The 16,527-nt window shown below is 36.1% G+C and overlaps 1 protein-coding gene across 3 annotated transcripts in view; it reads right to left on the bottom strand.

The window, feature by feature from the left end:
* The window catches only part of MAST4 (microtubule associated serine/threonine kinase family member 4), a 553,495-nt gene that overhangs the window by 169,213 nt on the left and 367,755 nt on the right, over nucleotides 1-16,527 (bottom strand). For all 3 annotated transcript variants that reach the window (XM_053701346.1, XM_053701344.1, XM_053701347.1), the window contains one exon: nucleotides 3,092-3,161. In XM_053701346.1, coding sequence (XP_053557321.1) covers nucleotides 3,092-3,161 — 70 coding nt within the window. The remainder of the gene's footprint in view (nucleotides 1-3,091; nucleotides 3,162-16,527) is intronic.

Below are 16,527 nucleotides of genomic sequence, written 5' to 3'. Positions count from 1 at the left end.
CTTAGAAGTAACATCAGCTGACCAGGATTTTAGCCACAGCGCCCTGCGTGCCTGAATGGCGAATCCTGAATTCTTCGCCGTAAGTTTAGTAAGATGTACTACGGCCTCCGAAATGAATGAATTAGCTAGTTTAAGGACTCTAAGCCTGTCCGTAATGTCGTCCAGAGTAGCTGAACCAATGTTCTCTTCCAGAGACTCAATCCAGAATGCCGCTGCAGCCGTGATCGGCGCAATGCATGCAAGGGGTTGCAATATAAAACCTTGTTGAACAAACATTTTCTTAAGGTAACCCTCTAACTTTTTATCCATTGGATCTGAAAAAGCACAGCTATCCTCCACCGGGATAGTGGTACGCTTAGCTAAAGTAGAAACTGCTCCCTCCACCTTAGGGACCGTTTGCCATAAGTCCCTTGTGGTGGCGTCTATTGGAAACATTTTTCTAAATATCGGAGGGGGTGAGAACGGCACACCGGGTCTATCCCACTCCTTAGTAACAATTTCAGTAAGTCTCTTAGGTATAGGAAAAACCTCAGTACTCGTCGGTACCGCAAAATATTTATCCAACCTACACATTTTCTCTGGTATTGCAACTGTGTTACAATCATTCAGAGCCGCTAACACCTCCCCTAGTAATACACGGAGGTTTTCCAGTTTAAATTTAAAATTTGAAATATCTGAATCCAGTCTGTTTGGATCAGAACCGTCACCCACAGAATGAAGTTCTCCGTCCTCATGTTCTGCCACCTGTGACGCAGTGTCTGACATGGCCCTAATATTATCAGCGCACTCTGTTCTCACCCCAGAGTGATCACGCTTACCTTTTAGTTCTGGTAATTTAGCCAAAACTTCAGTCATAACAGTAGCCATATCCTGTAATGTGATTTGTAATGGCCGCCCAGCTGTACTCGGCGCTACAATATCACGCACCTCCCTCTGAGCGGGAGATGTAGGTACTGACACGTGAGGCGAGTTAGTCGGCATAACTCTCCCCTCGTTGTTTGGTGAAATTTGTTCAATTTGTACAGATTGATTTTTATTTAAAGTAGCATCAATACAGTTAGTACATAAATTTCTATTGGGCTCCACTTTGGCATTGCAACAAATGACACAGGTATCATCTTCTGAATCAGACATGTTTAACACACTAGCAAATAAACTTGCAACTTGGAAATACAATTCAAATAGAATAATATTAAAACGTACTGTGCCTTTAAGAAGCACAGAAGATCTATGACAGTTAAAAATTAATAAATTGAAACAGTTATAGCCTCAATCCTTGTAAACAACACAACTTTAGCAAAGGTTTAATCCCATTAGCAAAGATAACAATTTCTGAAAGCAGGAAACAAATTACAGAATAAAAGTTTTTATTTCAGTCAAACTATAATTCTCACAGCTCTGCTGAGAGAAATTACCTCCCTCAAAATAAGTTTTGAAGACCCCTGAGCTCTGTAGAGATGAACCAGATCATGCAGGGAATACAATGAGTTGCTGACTGAAATATTTGATGCATAGTAAAAGCGCCCCTCCCCCACACACACAGCAGTGAGGGAGAACAGAAACTGACAGAAAAAACAGATTTAAGCAACTGCCAAGTGGAAAAATGGTGCCCAAACATTTATTCACTCAGTAACTCAGCAAATGAAAACGATTTTACATTCCAGCAAAAACGTTAAACATAATCTCTAGTTATTAAACAGCTTTATGTCCTTCTTACAGTGTAATTCTAGTGAAGTACCATTCTCCCAGAATACTGAAGTGTAAAGTATACATACATGACATTATATCGGTATGGCAGGATTTTCTCATCAATTCCATTGTCAGAAAATAAAAACTGCTACATACCTCTATGCAGATTCATCTGCCCGCTGTCCCCTGATCTGAAGTTTACCTCACTCCTCAGATGGCCGAGAACAGCAATATGATCTTAACTACTCCGGCTAAAATCATAGCAAAACTCTGGTAGATTCTTCCTCAAACTCTGCCAGAGAGGTAATAACACACTCCGGTGCTATTTTAAAATAACAAACTTTTGATTGAAGATATAAAACTAAGTATAATCACCATAGTCCTCTCACACGACCTATCTAGTTGCTGGGTGCAAGAGAATGACTGGGAGTGACGTAGAGGGGAGGAGCTATATGCAGCTCTGCTGGGTGAATCCTCTTGCACTTCCTGTAGGGGAGCAGTTAATATCCCAGAAGTAATGATGACCCGTGGACTGATCACACTTAACAGAAGAAATGGGCTATTTAAAATACCTATAAAAAGGTATAGTAGCTATTTGTAAACAATGTAATACACTCCAGCAGGTACAACGGATTGGGAACAAATTAAAGGGGGATAATTATGGGGTAAACTGACCACTTAAGATGTTTTAGGTTGCATTGATTTAAACATATTTTAAAATAATTGGAATATTGTATGTTTTTATCCCACTCTAGTTACCAAGAGGTCACACGGTTAAATTGTTAAATGCTTCTGATGACTCATATGTGGTTAAACAAGCTATGTAAAGTGCTAGTTATAGGACACCTCAAATAGTTTCCAAGACCGGCTGCACTGTTTTTTATGCAAAGGCTTGGAAACGTGGTATTTTAACAAATACATGCTACATACACTAGCAAATTATCTTCTCTTTGTATCTAAAGAGCTGGAGAACCTGTTTTGCAAGCCTGGTTAACAACTCAGCAACAGCTGTATACACTATACATATATTTTCTAAAAACTGACTTTACAGAAGAAATTCTCTATGTGTGTGTGTGTATATATATATATATATACTGTATATATAAATAAAGATCAAGGTGCACATAAATCCTAACTTTTAACTGATATGCAATTGATAATAGATATGTGCAATTTTGGAGTCAGGTTAATTTTTTACTAACCTCTGAAAACCCATTTAAAATCTACATATCTCAAACCCTATATATTGTTTGCTAACTATGCATACATATTAATAATAATGAATTGTGTGTCATTTTCCAGCTACAATACATTAGAAAGCAGTTAGATGAGATTATGATGCTAATTAGATCGTATTGGAAGAAGAATGGTGCCCTACTTACAAGCAGCACTAAAATCCTACCTTCTTGCAAATGAAAAATGAGCTGATGCACTGGGAGAGAAATTCCTTGGGCTGTCTTGGGGGCTGCTTCCTAAAGACAAGAAAATGAGAGTTAAATGGTAAATATATTAATACAAACATCCATATGCAGAGTAAACTGTTTACAGTATCTTCAGTGTTAGGATAAGTATGAATGTCTAGCGATGTTAGACGCTATCATTTCAATAATGAATCACGCACATTATTGTTACAGATTTTGACACCAGATAGATTTATTGAATCAGTCCACATTTTCTTCTAAAGTGTAAGCTTAAAGGGACAGGAAAGCCTTTCATGATTTGGATAGAACATACAATTTTTAACAATTTTCTAATTTACTTCCATTATCAAATTTGCTTCATTCTCTTGTTATCCTTTGCTGAAGGAATAGCATTGAACTACTGGCAGCTAGATGAACACATCTAGTCAGCCAATCACAAGAGACAATTGTGTGCAGGCACCAATCAGCAGCAGCTCCCACTAGTGTAGGATATGTGCGTATTCTTTTTAAACAAGGGTTACCAAGAGAACAAAGCACATTTGAAAATAGAAGTGAATTTAAGTGTCTTAAAATGACATGCTCTATCTGAATCATGCAAGTTTAATTTTGACTTCCCTATCCCTTTAATTAAAGGAATGATACGTTGTAAAAAAGTATATTGTCTGTATTAAAGAACTATTTAAATGGGTTAAAAGTATTTTTTGCATAAACTAAGAAAGTTAACCATTTATTTGCTTTTGAAGTTAAGAAGAATTTCATGTCTGTTTCACAATGAAAAACATACCTAGAGAGACACTCGAGTCAAAATAAACTTTTATGATTCAGATAGTGCATGAAGGTTTAAAGGGGCATTCCAGTCAAAATTAAAACACTTATATAAGAATTATATCTGTAAACAGAAACATATTTGTAATATACATGTATTGGCAAAAATGCTTCTAGTAAAATGTAACACCGTTTTAGTACTGGCATTTTTCTCTGCCTGTGAAGCGTAGCTAGATATTCTCAGTATACCAGCATGTAAAATACTGCAGCAGCTCAGAGCACAAGTGGGGCTTGTATTATGTCAGCAATTATTAAATGGAGTCATTACCAGGTGGCACAAGAACCTTAGGCTCTCTGAGCAAGTTCTGTGTTTAAAATGCTGATGCACGGTGCATACTTAAATACACTTTTGAAACAGCTACAGCTTTTATTATTAACATTTTTGCTAATTTATGTATATTACAAAAATGCTTCTATTTAAAAGTGAAATGCACCTGTGTGAATCCCAATTTTGGCTGGAATGTCCCTTTAGGACACTTTCCAACTTACTTCCATTATCAAATTTTGCACAGTCTTTATATATATATACACTTTCTGGGGAACAAGATCCTACTGAGCACGTGCACAAGTTCACAGGGTATAAGTATACTAGTCTGTGATTGGCTGATGTCTGTCACATGATGAAGGAGGCCAAAAAATGGGAGACAAAATAAATTTGTCAGAAAAATATCTCCTGGTTATTTGAGTTGTTGTTAAATCATTGGCTTTTTATTATGCACAGGTTAATTATGCAATTCTACTGCATTGAGTGATCCTTTAATTGACCCTTCAATGCTTAGGATAGATTTATGCATATCACAGTGATCTCTGCTTTCCCTTCAAGAGACATCAAACCCAAAATGTATCTATCTTTCATTTTTCAAATAGAGAATACAAGTTTATAAAACTTTCAGTTTGACTTCTATTATCACATTTTCTCCATCCTCTTTGGTATCCTTTGTTGAAGGAGCAACAATGCACTACTGAGTGCTAGCTGAACACATCTGGTGAGCCAATGACTAGAGGAATAAATGTGCATCCACCAACCAGCAGCTAGCTACTAGTTGTGCATTGTTGTTTATCAGCCCAACTAGGTGTGATTTTCAAAAAGCAGTATCAAAAGAACAAAGCCAAATAGATAAACGTAAATAGTAAAGTTATTTAAAATTGCACTCTCTTTATGAATCATGAAAGTTTATAACCAGGGAGGAGCCTCCCTTCTCACATATTAAGATTACACAAGTTTTTAATTTATATCACCCATCCCCCTGCACTTTCAACCAACCAACCGTGAACATGCAGTGCTTGTCAATTATTCTGGGGGGGGATCTGTAAATTACACCTATAAAATGTAAAACCTATAACATTATACATTTACCTTTGTGCACAGAGTATGCATACTCACATTTATAAGAAAAACAGAGGATGAAAGCTTTTTATTCTTTTTAAATAAGATTATTATCTCATGCTGGATTGTAACGGGTTCAGGAATAATTTGCCTAAGCACTAAAAGAATACCAGTTCCTCTCCTCCATTGCAATCCCCTAAACCCCCTTAGCATGTAAGCCTAAGAGTCCAGCTGTTTGTAGATCACCTTCTTAAGAGCTGACAACAACAGTGCGACTCCCGGCAGGGCCCTCTACCCATTTGATCCCTATAAATGTTTTGTTGTACTCCCCCTTTGTTTATAGCACTGAGGAATCTGTTGACGCTCTACAAATAACCGATAATAATAATAATAATAAAAGAATGGCTGATTGATCCATGGAAGAGACGTCCAATAGAGTTTGGTAAGGACAAATACTGACATAATTAACAGCACAAATACTTTAAGGTAATAAAAAATACAAAGGTATTTGTATATTACATCATTAAACTTATACTTCAGAAGTAAATGTGTGCAGACTCGAAGGGCCACTCTCTTTCCTGTGACATCTTTGCTTGCTTGTGTTGGACAATGTACCAAAACCTTAGAGGTTTGTTATGATTATTATCCTTAATTGTAATTTACCAACCTTACAGGGTACAGAAAATAAATACAAGACAGGGTAGCACCTGGAACAAAGATATAAGAAAGCACTTTTCCATACAGCTTACACTCTAAAATCCAAAATCCAATATCCACAATGTGGCCAAACTTCACACCATGACAAGGAGATTTGGACTTTTTTTCGCCTTATCGTTACAAAGTATTTAGACAACAAAAAAAAAACAGAAAATGTATATCATGTATGCAAAATAGCATCAATGTAATATGTAAAAATATTTGGGCATTAAGGACTTATTGTTGTTTGATACGCTGAGCTGAGGCTTTTTTTTCTATGCACAGGAACATCTATTTATGCTATAACAAAGCCTCCTTCAGATGCAATGTAGGAAAAATTTTTTGAATAACTTTAGTATCTCTTTAATTTTTCAATTTGCAGTAAACAGCCAATAGTTTAACTGAATTCATTATTTTCCAGACCTCAAAAAAAAGGCCCTTAGTTTCAGCAACAGTACACAATATCCTTCCACTGAGCCACAGCAACAAAGTTCCTCTGCAGACTTTTTGAACTCCAATAAAAAAAAAAAAAATGCTTTGATTGCTTAAAGGGACATTAAACCCCCCAAAAATATTTCATGATTCAGACAGAGAATACAATTTTAAACAACATTCCAATTTACTTCTATTATCGATTTTGCTTCATTCTTTAGCTATCCTTTGTTAAATAAATAGCAATGCACATGGGTGAGCCAATCACGAGGCAAATATGTGCAGCCACCAATCAGAAGCTACTGAGCCTATCTAAATATGCTTTCCAGCACAGAATATCAAGAGAATGAAGCAAATTAGATAATAGAAGTAAATTAGAAAGTTGTTTAAAATGGCCTTCGCTCTCTGAATCATGAAAAAAAAAAATGGGTTTAATGACCCTTTAAGTCCCAGCAGCCTGAATAAACCAATTCAAATCAATAGTAGAAAAAAGATTATTCATTAAAATAGTACTTTAACCATGTTTTTAAAAACTCTGCAGGAGTTAAACACAGAGTTGCAGGGTCGCTAGACCTAGTGCTAAAATTATTTATATCCTATAAGATACTTTATGTAAGTGCTCTAAGGAGAGCGCTATTGATATACTTTTTATAGGAAGTGTTCCTGCTGTTTCCTGGGTGTCAAGACTGGATGGAAAGTGTTAAAAGGTTATTTAAAGTGACAGTCCTGTCAAAATTAAACTTTCATGATTCAGATTGGACATGCAATTTTAAACAATTTTCCAATGAACTTTTAATATCAAATTAGTAGACTGTCCTTTAACTTCTGCTTCCAATTTACCTATACCTTTTTACGTAGGCTGCTTTCTTCTTAAAAGACCTTTTGAAATGCATTCTGGCTTACTATATTGATGATGATTATTACCAGGTACTGACCTCTGGGCTTGTTGAATGATTATTCTTCTGGTATTTCTAAACCTACTTGTGGTCCCTACTGCTTGCTCAGTTATCTCCAGTCAAACCCTGCTTGGAGTCTGCAACGCATCTCCTGCTAAGGTGGTTGCAGTCATCAAACCAGAAAATTGTCTTATTACCTTATAAAGAGCTATTACATTTAGAGGAAATACAGGTCTGTGCTCTGATCCCTATGGATATAATGCTTACTGATGGATAAGAACAACTCCCACAAATCTATTGGTGTACAATAACACACTTCATAAGTGTGGACTTTATTTTCAATAAAATGTTTTAAAATACTCTGCTTTAAATGCAACAAGGAAATGTTACCCTATAAAGATCAGCTATAGGATACATGGATTGAACTGTAGAATTGTACAAATCGGTAAACTTACATAAAAAGTAGTTCCCATTATAGCACCCTAATAATATCACAATTAATAAATAAATAAATTAATTAGTAGAAATACTCTATACTGGCCACAATTATTATTCTGAATGCACAATACAGTTTCTTAATGTGTAAGTAAATGTGTTAGTGCATTAGAAGCAAGTGTATTGTGGCACATTTATTCATGCCATTATATTCCCATTTGTAAATCTGCTACAATCCAACTTAATGGCAAATTCTCCAAAACAACGCCATCTGCACACACTTTCCCCATATTTCTCAAATACCCAAATGCGGTTACATTAGTGAAGTGTATGAAGTGAATACATTTCTTAGTTGAGACTAAGAATTTTGTTCATCATGGAATGTTTTGGGGGAGGGGGAGAAAATAAAAATCAGATACACGAAAATGGTAAAAACAAAATGTCCGATACGTGACCTTCATATTTCTCTATTCTGCTCAGTATTCATTCACCCATCTGCAAGGCAATACCTGAGAGACTTTTAAATGAAAACTGGCGCCAGTTAATTCTCTGCCCATATGTGCAGAGTTCGCTTATTACCTAAATCCTGCTGTTCCCAGGGACTGCTGCCTGTTGTATGTTTTAAGTTGTATGAAAATGTCGATATAATGCAGAGATTATTGCTGAAATTTCTGACCTGCTAAAACAACACTAAATGGCAGGCAGGCAGATAGGTAGGTAATTAACTTATTCTCCCTTAGAGAAAAGTGGCGGGCTGCATAGGTAATCAACATATCAAAACTGAGCTTCTCACAACGGCAATACACAGGGTGCCTCATTTGCGAAGCAGTTATTGTTAAGAAATGTATATCCAGATTAATTAAACTGTTTCATTGTTTAGTAATTAGTTGAGAGAAGTACTACATCTTCACTACAGAGAGAAGAAATGCAAATCTTTTGAAAAGGCATATGTTGAACCCACTCCGCTCATTATTAATGTACTTTTAATAGCTGTCTACTTGTAAAAACAAGAGATTGTGATTCACTGAACGTATATTAGCACCATGGGAATAAGAGGATTAATTAGAACGGATATAGTAAATGACTTGAAGATACCGAGGGGGTAATTCAAAATAATCTGAAATAGCTGATCACAGTTCAATGTATAGTAAATTGCAAAAGTTGAAGTCAGCATGAAGTCTGGTTTTTCAGTGTTAATGTTTGATCAAATGTGTAGAAACTTAAAATAAAATCTATTATACTTAACCAAACAACTTTTCTAGTGCTGATGAGTTTTTATGATGGTGGGGGATGTCATTGTCATCCACTATAGCTACTGGAGTTGTCCTTATTAGTTAGTGAGAAATCTGCCCCATATCAATGTGTTGTGCACAAGACTTCTTAAAAGTTTTAAAATCAATTTGAATGCCATTTGGTTATCCTTTCATTCATGAAAAACATATGGTTAAATAGTAAACTTCCATATGCATGATATAATTTAATGCCCACTTATGTCCAGCTAGGCATGTGTAAGACCTATCTTTTGGTCGGTGAGAGAGTGTACAGAGAACACAGATTCCTTGTGAGTCAAGAGGATGTTTGATTTTGGGACTTTCTGCCTTGCTCAAATCCAATAAAAAAAAAAAACTAATATGTGTGATTGAGTCTATACAGACAATGGAAGGTAAAAGGTGAGGAACTGTAAATCTTATTTACATACATGGATTCCCTGTTTAAAAGAAGAGCATGGGGCAGCAGAGAAGGCTTGAAAGGGCTTTGTTTAGCTTCAGACACCAGTTATCCAACAATGAAGGTCAACTTCCTAACACATGGGGGTTGCAGATCAATATATTAGAAGTCTTAAAGACCATATATAAATGTATGGCTATTTAACACAGATATAATAATATTTGCTAAAAATGTCCAAGAGCACAAGGCTTATTAAGTAAGGTGTACCCTCTTGCTTGCGCCTTCTTCCTAGTTGCCATTTCTCCATAGGGGTCTCAATAGTTTTGTCCTGTGGAAAAATTGCATGCTCTAATCTGTTAGAGTACATCATTTTAAGACTAGCAACCCTGCTCTATTGTGTGTTCAAAAACTGCAAATAAGGTTAAACACACAGTAGAAGAGTAGAAGTACCAGAACACTGTTGGTCCTGAGCGGGGGGCTAAACATACAGTAGGTCAATAGTCTTAAAATTACACAGAGACACACACATATATATACATACATACATACAGGAGTGGAAAAATATATCTATGGTTACTAGTCAGGGTGTAAAAGCTACTAGCCCAGGGGAAAAAAGGGAAAAAGTCCACTCAATGTTAAAAACAGGAAACAGTCCGGGACAAGTGGACCACTGGAAATTTCAGGCCGTGCGTGTGCGAGTGTATTTATATATATATATATATATATACACATACATACATACATACATACAGTATCTCACAAAAGTGAGTACACCCCTCACATTTTTGTAAATATTTTATTATATCTTTTCATGTGACAACACTGAAGAAATGACACTTTGCTACAATGTAAAGTAGTGAGTGTACAGCCTATATAACAGTGTACATTTTCTGTCTGCTAAAAGTAACTCAGCACACAGCCATTTATGTCTAAACCGTTGGCAACAAAAGTGAGTACACCCCTAAGTGGAAATGTTCAAGTTGGGCCCAATAAGACATTTTCTCTCTCCGGTGTTATGGGACTCGTTAGTGTTACATGGTCTCAGGTGTGAATGGGGAGCAGGTGTGTTAAATTTGGTTATCGCTCTTACACTCTCTCATACTGGTCACTGGAAGTTCAACATGGCACCTTATGGCAAAGAACTCTCTGAGGATCTGAAAAAAAGAATTTTTGCTCTACATAAAGATGACCTAGGCTATAAGAAGATTGCCAATACCCTGAAACTGAGCTGCAGCATGGTGGGCAAGACCATACAGCGGTTTCACCGGACAAGCTCGACTCAGAACAGGCCTCGCCATGGACGACCAAGAAGACCAAGGTCTCTAACATCCACCATCTCCGTGATGTCGTCATGGAGGAGTGGAAGAGGACTCCAGTGGCAACCTGTGAAGCTCTGGTGAAATAATGGTGGCCACACAAAATATTGACACTTTGGGCCCAATTTGGACATTTCCACTTAGGGGTGTACTCACTTTTGTTGCCAAAGGTTTAGACATTAATGACTGTGTGTTGAGTTATTTTGAGGGGACAGCAAATTTACACTTATACAGGCTGTACACTCACTACTTTACATTGTAGCAAAGTGTCATTTCTTCAGTGTTGTCACATGAAAAGATATAATAAAATATTTACAAAAATGTGAGGGGTGTACTCACTTATGTGAGATACTGTGTATTATATATATATATATATATATATATATATATATATACACATATATATATACACACACTCATACATATACACATACGTGCTATCAGAAAAAAAATCTGAAATCTGGAGGTAAGAAGGATGCAGAAAATGGCACACTATCAACACTCATATTTAGAGTAGACAAAAAACTGTGATAAATGTTACAAAAATACCTTTTTACCTAAATGATTTATTTGATCACACTTCTAATAAGCATTGTAATTGCATTAAATGAACATGTAATATAGGCATTCTCCAACACACACACAATAATCTGCACCAGAACGTTAGTATAATATGTCAAGTTATAGACAAATTGTTTTCAGCAGAATATGCATATTTTTAATCAAACTTTCTCTTTTTTTCAGTCATAGAATGATTTCTGCAACTCAGCAGCAGTTCATCATTTCAACCCATTTCTAATTTCTTCTAGTGTATTAATTCATTGTTTGCACAGCTAGGGCCAGCTTTACACAGCTGGCTGCCCTATGCACAGGTTAATTAGACGCTCTCTCACTTCAGCTGCACCTGGTGATGTCACCATTAACTGTTGTCATCCTACAAATGTGCTTAAAGTTACAGTATATTTTCTGCAATGCTTTAAAAATGTACAGCAGAGAATACTTAAAAGGATAGAAAGGTCAATTATGAATACAAACATTTTTCATGTTTGCAATACACTTTCATTAGCAAAAATGCTTCTAGTATTAGTTATTGCTGTTTCAGTGGCATACACACATATGCTATGAGTGCCCTGTGTGTTTTAACAACACACCTTCTCAAAGTGTCAGCAGCGGCTTGTATGACACAAAGTCTTCACTGATGCAATACACCCCAGCTCTCTGAGTTTGCATGGTGTTTAAATCCTGATACTCTAGTCATATGTAGCATATGTGTGTATGTCAATCAAACTAGAAGCAGTTTTTCTAAAGGAAGTATAGGGCAAAGATGCTTCTATTTAAAACTAAAACGCCCCCTGAAGCACAATTAAATTTTGATTGTTTTGTCCCTTTAAATGTTTTCAGAAAGGTACTTTTGCACCTTGTGGGGTCAACAAGCAAGTACAATCAGTGGGGTGATTTACTGGCCGTCCCATAAGCTAATCAGAGTGCACTGAAAAACAAAACTAATGGCACTACCACTTAAATCTGTGAATCCCCTTATATGTTTGTATATTAATGAATGTATAGATTCATTTGTACTACAATGATATGGGGTATAGGTGTTGTGTACTGATTCACATGTGACCAGGGTTATCAGTACGAGACTGATCAGGTATACACATATTAGCACTCATTTTCCCTGAGGACTTATATTAGAACAATGTTACCAAAATGGAGATCAGTTAAAATTTAACTTTTATTAAATCAATAAAAAAATGGAAACAAAAACACAAGGAAAATGAACTGGAACTTGGTGTGAGCTTATGTATATATATTACAGGGTAAATCGACGTATTAATCTTTTCCAGGAGTGGGTTAATGATATTACAAATTATTGCCGCTCATACTAGTGATCCTAGGATAGTATAATGTCTTAACCTATTCAATTTATACCAACAATCCAATAGGTGGGATCCAATATGTGGTTTATACAGGTTGGAAACATACACAATCCTACTAATACATATACTGTGATTTTATGCAGCAATATCAGTGAGCGTCTGTGTTATAGTGGTAATTTGATTAGCCTGGATATCTATAAACATCAAGCAACCGACAGCACATAAAGATAACTATGCTACCAATAAGTTTGTAAGCTAACTTCTGCACCGTTAAAATTTATAAATTATTAAGAGCATCTAGACTCTTTAAAAATACACAGGATGCAATTTGGAGATAACTATGGCTCAATCTTTTGTTGGTCCAAAGTAAATGTATCGAGCATGGTTATATATTTACAATATTGGTTAAAGCTGTGTGTCACTCTCTGCACTGTTTTACTAGTTAATATTAACGAGCATACCATACTCTATATTCCTTAGCGGTGCTTGTAGTGAGTGACTAAATAATTTATTGTTCCAGAGTTAGCTTGCTGTTAAAACCACTTGGAGAACCCATTAACACTCCCTACCCTAATCAGAGTGCACGCTCACTATTCTAAATGCAGCTTAGAATGAATAGGATCAATATAGCGGATTGTTTTTAAATATCGGTCCCAAGGTGCATTCAGAGCAGTGTGAATGTTTATTATTATTATACTTTATTTATGAAGCGCCACCATATTCCGCAGCAATTCATTTAGTTTAAATGAATTGTACCCAAGTTCGATACCATTGTTTTATTTAAACAATGATATCAAACTTGTAAGAGACAAGACACATACAGGAGGAATTGAGGGCCCTATTCCTGTGGGAACTAAAAATCTGTTTAGCCTATGGGGCGACTGTTACAGGGAGCTAGCGGCACATATAATACTTAACACAAATTAGGAGTACTGCACTTCTGAGAGCTGGCTGTAGTTTTATCATGATAACCAAACCTAACATTTTTCTTTCATGCTTCAGATAAAAGTTAAGTTATTTGAAATGGTATGCTCTATTATCAAATATATTTAATTATCTTCATATCCTTTGTTAAAGGACCAGTAATGCACTACTTGGAGCTAGCTGAACACTTCTGGCGAGCAGGATTGCTGGGATTTTACTGACATAGCCAGTATTTTTAAGGATCAGGTCAAAATTGTAAATAAAGATTAAGATGATACCATGGTCAAACTTCTTCTAAGTGTATTGGAATTTAATTATAACAAAAGATAATTTAAAATCAGTTGCTCCTGATTTAGGCAAATTAATGCTAATGTTCATTTTTATATGAAAATGTTGCAACATTACTGGTGAGGCAATGAAAAGAGCATATATGTGCTGTCACCAATCAGCAGCCAACTCTCAGAAGTGCAGTACTCCTCCTGGGCTTACCTAGGTACACTTTTCAACACAGGATACAATGAGAACAAAGCTTATTAGGTAATTAAAATAAACGGAAAAGTTGATTAAATTTGCATGATCTTTTTGAAACATGAAGGTTTAATTCTAACTTTCAGAACGCTTTAAAGGGATATTGTACTGTAAAATGTGTTTTCCCTTAATGTGTTCCCAATTACTTGTTATACCAGATGCAGAGCATTAAACATATGGGAAATTGCTTTACTATTATTTTTGCATAAGAAATAGCTGTTTTTTGCTGATTACATTTTTCACCTATCGTTTTCAAAGACGTGCCCATTTCAATGGTCTGAGCCTGCAGAAATAGCAGTTATGCTCATGTTATCTCTGTACACAATTGTCAGTAGTAAGGTACTGAACTGCTAATTATGAGTCAAGATGTCAATGAGCCAATCCAGCTATTTCAAATACAAAACCTCTGTCTATCTCTAACCCCCCCCCCCCAATCTGGAAGGTTGATAAGAGCTGCTGGCTCCTGTGTACATAGTTTTTCTAAAGTTAATACTCTGAGTCTGCAATATTCTACAGTCACAGCTTGACTATAATAAGGCATTAAAGGGATAAAATGCTCCAATGCTTCTTTCAATATACAGATACAACAAACAGTTTTAAACAACTTACCAATTTACTTATTTTATCTAATTTGCTTTGTTTTGGTACTGGGAACTAGTCGTTGATTGGTGGTTGCATATATATGCCTCTTGTCAATAAAGGTCACCAAGAGAATGAAGCAAATTTGATAATAGATGTAAATTGGAAAGTTTGTTTAAATTTGTATGCTCTATCTGAATCATGAATTACATCCTTTAACTCTGTTCCTAATTAGCCAGTACATGCAATATGATTACCAGATGCAGGAGGATTTTTAAGAAATATATCCATAAACTGCAAAGCATTGGAAAATACTTTTGTTTTGTATGTAATGTATTGCAATACAGTGTGTAACTGCCAATATGCATTTATAAACAAAATGACCGTGTCTTTTGATCACTTGATCAGTGAGGAATGTACCCCTAGGAAGTTGCCTGTATTTCCTAATAAGGAATCTATCATTGTGTACAACACTAATTCAAGAACAGCAGGAAATTCCAAGCTACTGTTGACCATCTTTTTTCAAACTCAAGTTATTAAGCTTTAAAGGGACATTAAACACTAAATAAATGCTAGACAGAAAGATGCATTTTTTAAAGGTCATTGGTTGTTTAAATATTGACAAAACAAGTGCAAAGTTGTAATGGCTTTAAAACAATGGGAGCTGCCATGTTGTAACTTATGTTTCTCTCTCTGCTGTGAGCAATTAGGAACAGTTATGAAAAGGTCACTAAGAGTGTGCAGCCAATGGCTGAGTGAAATATAACAGTGTTCTGCACATCCATTTTTAACAGGAACTAAAAAGCTCACAATTTCAGAATGGAATTACAGGAAAAGGGGACAAAATAAATAATGAAAGATTTATATATATATATATATATATATATATATATATATACATACACACATATACACACAATTTATCCTTTTATATTACCATCTCAAAGTGTTTGATGTCCCTTTAAAGTGATAGCAAACTGTGCTCACATTCTTTTGAAATTAAAAACTAAAAACAACGAATGTAGGTGAACTATAACTAGCTTACCTTTGAAAACTACTTCCGTTCTCCATGGTTTTTCGAACATTGACAGGCAGGTGGTGCAGCCAATAGCAAGTGCACCACCCATCCTATGGATTTCTATAACAGCACATGGTCGCACTGCTGCATGAGGATCAGATTGGATGTCACTGCAAATGCATTTGTGGAAGAGCTGATCTGTGTCGTAGACAGTAGGGAGAGAGCAAGCTGATATAGAAATCCATAGAGAGGGTGGTGCACTTGCTATTGGCTGCGCCACTTACAAGCAGGGATAGGCAAGGTGTCCATTTTGCTGCGGGGAGGAGTAGGACAGATGAATGCTGGTCCTGACTCCTCCTTGACACATGCAGGGTTGTGGCCACTCCCACGTGATGCCGCTTAGTACCAGGAAAAGTGCTCTGAGTGAGACTGAGAGGTTAGATTCAAGAAGAAAGCTGCCACTGTGTCCCTGGAGCTTTATATGCAAAGGTTAAGCACTTTAACCAGCACCTGAGGTTTATTATAAGTAGTATTTAATTAGAAAGATATACTAAGATTGTGATTCATAACCTTAGTATATCTTTTTTTTCTGATTAAATAATAGGAAAGGGAGAATATGTAATGTGAATAAAGTTAGTGGCTTGTCAAGAGACTGCTAGCGATATTGGGCGATAAGTTATGGAATAAATAAAGCCTGAGTGAAATACTTGACGTGTATCTGCATCTGTATAATAATACCCAGCTCTATACAAAGACACAGAAGTGACACTGGCACATGCGTATAGCCAGACAAGGGCTAGTTATAGGATCAGTGGTATCTGCATCAGTATAACACCCAGCACTATATAATGACACAGTAGTGACACAGGCACATGGGTATAGCCAGAGGAGGG

This window comes from Bombina bombina, chromosome 2 (genome assembly GCF_027579735.1).
Source record: "Bombina bombina isolate aBomBom1 chromosome 2, aBomBom1.pri, whole genome shotgun sequence".
Lineage (NCBI taxonomy): Eukaryota > Metazoa > Chordata > Amphibia > Anura > Bombinatoridae > Bombina > Bombina bombina.
Note: the sequence above shows the minus strand (reverse complement) of the source record. Positions and strands in the feature narration are given on the sequence as shown.